The sequence below is a fragment of the Octopus sinensis genome, linkage group LG18 (genome assembly GCF_006345805.1).
Source record: "Octopus sinensis linkage group LG18, ASM634580v1, whole genome shotgun sequence".
Classification (NCBI taxonomy): domain Eukaryota; kingdom Metazoa; phylum Mollusca; class Cephalopoda; order Octopoda; family Octopodidae; genus Octopus; species Octopus sinensis.
The window spans coordinates 23,661,021-23,666,020 of record NC_043014.1 but is presented as its reverse complement, the minus strand read 5'-3'; the positions used below and the strand labels follow the sequence as shown (position 1 = coordinate 23,666,020).

The following is a 5,000-nucleotide window of genomic DNA, read 5'->3' as shown; positions in this document are numbered from 1 at the left end:
TAAAATCATCAAACACTATGCTTATTTCGGTAAAATCTGAAGCATTAATCAGAGGGAGATTAATTATAATTTCAACAATTGAGGGCAAAATTAATTAATTATTAATCAATTTCACCAAGTGTTCAGTATGCAAAGGGACCATTCAAGGCGAATTCAAATTATTACATTATATAAAGGGCTTAGTAAAATAAATTACTTTGCCGCATACTGAACTCATTAGAAATAGCAGCTAAAAAACTTTTTTAAAGCTATTTCTAATACTTAAAGAAAATCTCTCTCATATATAGTGTTTTGCTTAATTCAACTCCACAAAGTTTGGGGGTAAGGACATCGAAAATCAAATGCTAGGTTATTTGAGAACGTACGTTTCAAGATTAGTCAAAACAACATTTCTATCATCAGCTCAGAAATTCCTTGGTTTGGATTTGGAAAACACTGAGAAAATAAGAAATACCCTTTCGAAGATTGCTCGTAACTAACAGTGCCAACAAATTCAAATAAGCAAGCGAAGAATCTCTGTTCACCCCTTTCCACCAGCGTGGGTTAAAATCATCAAAACACTATGCTTATTTCGGTAAAATCCGAAGCATAATCAGAGGGAGATTAATTATAATTTCAACAATTGAGGGCAAAATTAATTAATTATTAATCAATTTCACCAAGTGTTCAGTATGCAAAGGGACCATTTCAAGGCGAATTCAAATTATTACATTATATAAAAGGCTTAGTAAAATAAATTACTTTGCCGCATTACTGAACTCATTAGAAATAGCACCTAAAAAACGTTTTTAAAGCTATTCTAATACTTAAAGAAAATCTCTTCATATATAGTGTTTGCTTAATTCAACTCACAAAAGTTTTGGGGGTAAGGACATCGAAAAATCAAATGCTAAGGTTATTTGAGAACGTACGTTTCAAGATTAGTCAAAACAACATTTCTATCATCAGCTCAGAAATTCCTTGTTTGGATTTGGAAACACTGAAAATAAGAAAACCCTTTCGAAGATATGCTCGTAACTAACAGTGCCAACAAATTCAAATAAGCAAGCGAAGAATCTCTGTTCTCCCCTTTCCACCAGCGTGGTTAAAAATCATCAAACACTATGCTTATTTCGGTAAAATCCGAAGCCATTAATCAGAGGGGAGATTAATTATAATTTCAACAATTGAGGGCAAATTAATTAATTATTAATCAATTTCACCAAGTGTTCAGTATGCAAAGGACCATTCAAGGCGAATTCAAATTATTACATTATATAAAAGGGCTTAGTAAAATAAATACTTTGCCGCATACTGAACTCATTGTTGAAATTATAATTATCTCCCTTGATTAATGCTTCGGATTTTACCGAAATAAGCATAGTGTTGATGATTTTAACTCACGCTGGTGGAAAGGGGAGAACAGAGATTCTTCGCTTGCTTATTTGATTTGTTGGCACTGTTAGTTACGAGCAGATCTTCGAAAGGGTATGTTCTTATTTTCAGTGTTTCCAAATCCAAACCAAGGAATTTCTGAGCTGATTGATAGAAATGTTGTTTTGACTAATCTTGAAACGTACGTTCTCAAATAACCTTAGCATTTGATTTTTCGATGTCCTTACCCCCAAACTTGTGTGAGTTGAAATAAGCAAACACTATATATGAGAGAGATTTTCTTAAGTATTAGAAATAGCTTTAAAAGTTTTTAGCTGCTATTTCTAATGAGTCAGTATGCCGGCAAAGTAATTTATTTTACTAAGCCCTTGTATATAATGTTTATATATTATGTATATATATATGTATGTATATATATATGTATATATATATATGTATATATATATATATTATTATATATATATGTATATATATGTATATATATATGATATATATGTATATATATATGTATATAATATGTATATATATATGTATATCTTATATGTATATATTTATATGTATATATAAATGTATATATATGTATATATATATGTATATATTTATATGTATATATATATGTATATATAGTATATATGCATGCAATAAAGCCTTATGCATAGCACTAACGGAAACGCACCTGAAACGGATATAGCAGATGCGGAGTACACATCCCACAGTATGCTGTACTACGGACCGACAGGAAAGAAGGAGTCATGGAGGTGTTGCTATGTACATCCGTGGGGACCTCACACCCAGGTCCTGTTGTCATACTCAAACTCGGTGTGTGACACCACTTATTGTACATATTAGGCAACTTGATGTAGTGGTGTGTGCTACATATCGCCTCCAGATGCCCAAGCCATGTGGGCAAGTTTGAAGACTGCTTATAAAACTAGAAGTTCTAACCACATTAGAACAACACATAAGTGTACTCTTATGGGAGACTTCAATCTGCCAATGTCAGATGGCCCGAGGGCCTTTCTCTCCAGGAATGACAAGATGTGAACGAGGTCAGGCGAGGTCCCTCCTGAACCTCATCAACACCCATGTACATGGAGCAGGTAATACTCCAACCAACCAGGGCAGGTAACACACTGGATCTCTGCTTCAAAATGACATGGATCTCATCCATAATTGAAAGTGACCAACGACACTACTCTCGGATCACAATGATAGAGCTGAACATGTACGGGCAAAAGAGAGCACGGACAGCAGCCTACAAGAAACCCCAGAATCTTTCCAGCTTGAACTACCATAAGGCAAACTGGAAACAAATTGAGAAAGAGATCATCAAACAAAACTGGCCTGAACGTCTCTCCTCGCCAGACATCGACGTGAAATTCAACAATTCATGTCGTAATGCAAGCCATATGCTACAAATCTGTCCCAGGGAGAAAGGCCACTGGCACAAGAACAAAATCCCCCAGAGAGAGGAAAATTTAACTGGAGACGGCGTACAAAATTTTCAAATCGCCTAAACAAACAGATTGAAAGCAGTGAAAAAGTCCCGCCTAAAAATAAAACTGTTGGAAATTGAAAATGTCTGACTCAACTCTCCCATAAAAGGAAATAGCAGACAAAGAAGCCTGGGCTATAGACAACATAAAATCTAACCCCAAAGCTTTCTACAGGTATGCAAAGAAACAGCTATGGTGCACTGTAGAATAGGGCCACTCCTCGAAAAGGATGGCACACTCACAGGAAAGCCAATGAGGGTAAGTGAAATACTGAATGAGCAATTCAAGAGTGTTTTCACTCCACCCCTTGGGCATCTCCAAATCACCAATCCAACTGAATTTACTTTTTTACCACTGCAGATATAAAATCAGAGGCGGGCAACGATAGATTACATCGATATAAAGGAAGACGATGTATCAAGGCTATAGATGAAATGAAAACAGAATCAGCTACTGCGCACCGATGGATTCCGGCAATCCTCCTAAAAGCTGTAAGAGAGTCCTAGCAAGACCACTGCAGTTTCTCTTTCAGAGCTCCTTGCAGCTGGCAAACTTCCAAGGGAAAACTGAAGGAAGGTAAAATATGCCCCATTCATAAAGGAGGTAGCAGAGGGAGCCAAACCTATAGACCCTATCTCTCTGACCTCACACATCAGCAAGGTCATGGAACGAATAGTCAGAAGGAAGATGATCACTTCCTTGAAGAAGAATGACTTGCTGCCCGACACCCAACATGGTTCCGACCAGGGAGAAGCTGTTTAACTCAGCTCCTACAACCACATGACTGGGTGCTGAAACGGCCTGCTCAACCACTCAAATGTGGGAAGTGATATATCTCGACTTTGCAAAGGCCTTGATAAAGTCGATTTTGAATGATATGTCACAAACTGCGTGATTTCAACATAGTTGGAAAAATGGGAGAATGGCTTCATGACCTTCTGAAAGATAGAAGTCAGGTCGTAGTGGCCAATGGGGCCACTTCCATTAACACGCAAATAGTGAGCGGTGTTCCGCAGGGCACTGTTCTGGGACCACTACTGTTCATAATGGCCCTCTCAGACATGCCCTCAGCCACGCAGAGAGCCACGATCACAAGTTATGCAGATGATACAAAAGTTTCACAGGCAATACAGAACCCTGAGGACACAAGAGACCTGCAATGTGAGCTGGACAAAATATACAAGTCTGCCGAAAAGAATAGCATGCAGTTCAATGCTGAAAAGTTTCAAGCTCTATACTATCAGCATGCAAAACTAAATGCAATACCCAATGAATACACTGGACCCGGAGGAATAGCAATCCCAGAGGCACAATCAGTGCGTGACCTAGGTATTTACATGAGTGATGACACGACCTTTCGTGTACATGTTGCTAAATTGGCAATGAAATGTAGACGACTGGCCGGATGGATCCTCAGAACCTTTAGAACAAGAGAACAAGAAGCCATGATGGTCCTCTGGAGGACACTTGTCCTATGCCACTTTGACTACTGCTCTCAGTTATGGTCACCATCCAGTGTCAAGTTGATCACAGAGCTAGAGGCGATGCAACGTAACTACACAAAGAAGATAGCCTCTATGCAGAATGTAAGCTACTGGGAAAGACTCAACAAATTAAAATTATATTCCCTGGAGCGTAGGCGGGAAAGATATGCCATAATATACATCTGGAAGATCCTGGAGGGAAGTGTCCTGAACTTTGGCATCGAGAGTTACGCAAATGCCAGAACTGGGCGCCACTGCGTGGTGCCTAGGACTCCAAACTTGCCATCAAGATATAGGACAAGATTCTGTGATAGCCTGGGCTTCTGAGGCCCACAGCTCTTTAATATCCTCCCGAAGAACCTGAGAGACCTGCATGGGGTGGATACAGATGTCTTTAAAATGAAGCTGGATCTCTTCCTGTCAGGTGTCCCAGATGAACCAACTTCACGGCAGGAGGGGCAGATGAGGGCAGCTGCATCGAACTCTCTCATGCACCAAATAGCAGTTGCTAGAAAGCCTTCGTGAAGTGAACCAAGTAGCAACACCAAATGGCGGTGCCCCAGCATGGCCACAGCTTGTAAGCTGAAACTGGAAAAATCAAAATCAAAATCAAAATCATATATATATGTATATATATATATATGTA

General features: G+C 38.8%; 1 protein-coding gene across 1 annotated transcript in view; it reads left to right on the top strand.

Annotated features, from left to right (window-relative positions):
* Positions 1–5,000, top strand: part of LOC115221207 (ralA-binding protein 1-like) — a 79,549-nt gene that overhangs the window by 71,925 nt on the left and 2,624 nt on the right. Inside the window, exon 9 of the mRNA XM_036511051.1 lies at positions 991–1,038. Coding sequence (XP_036366944.1) covers positions 991–1,038 — 48 coding nt within the window. The remainder of the gene's footprint in view (positions 1–990; positions 1,039–5,000) is intronic.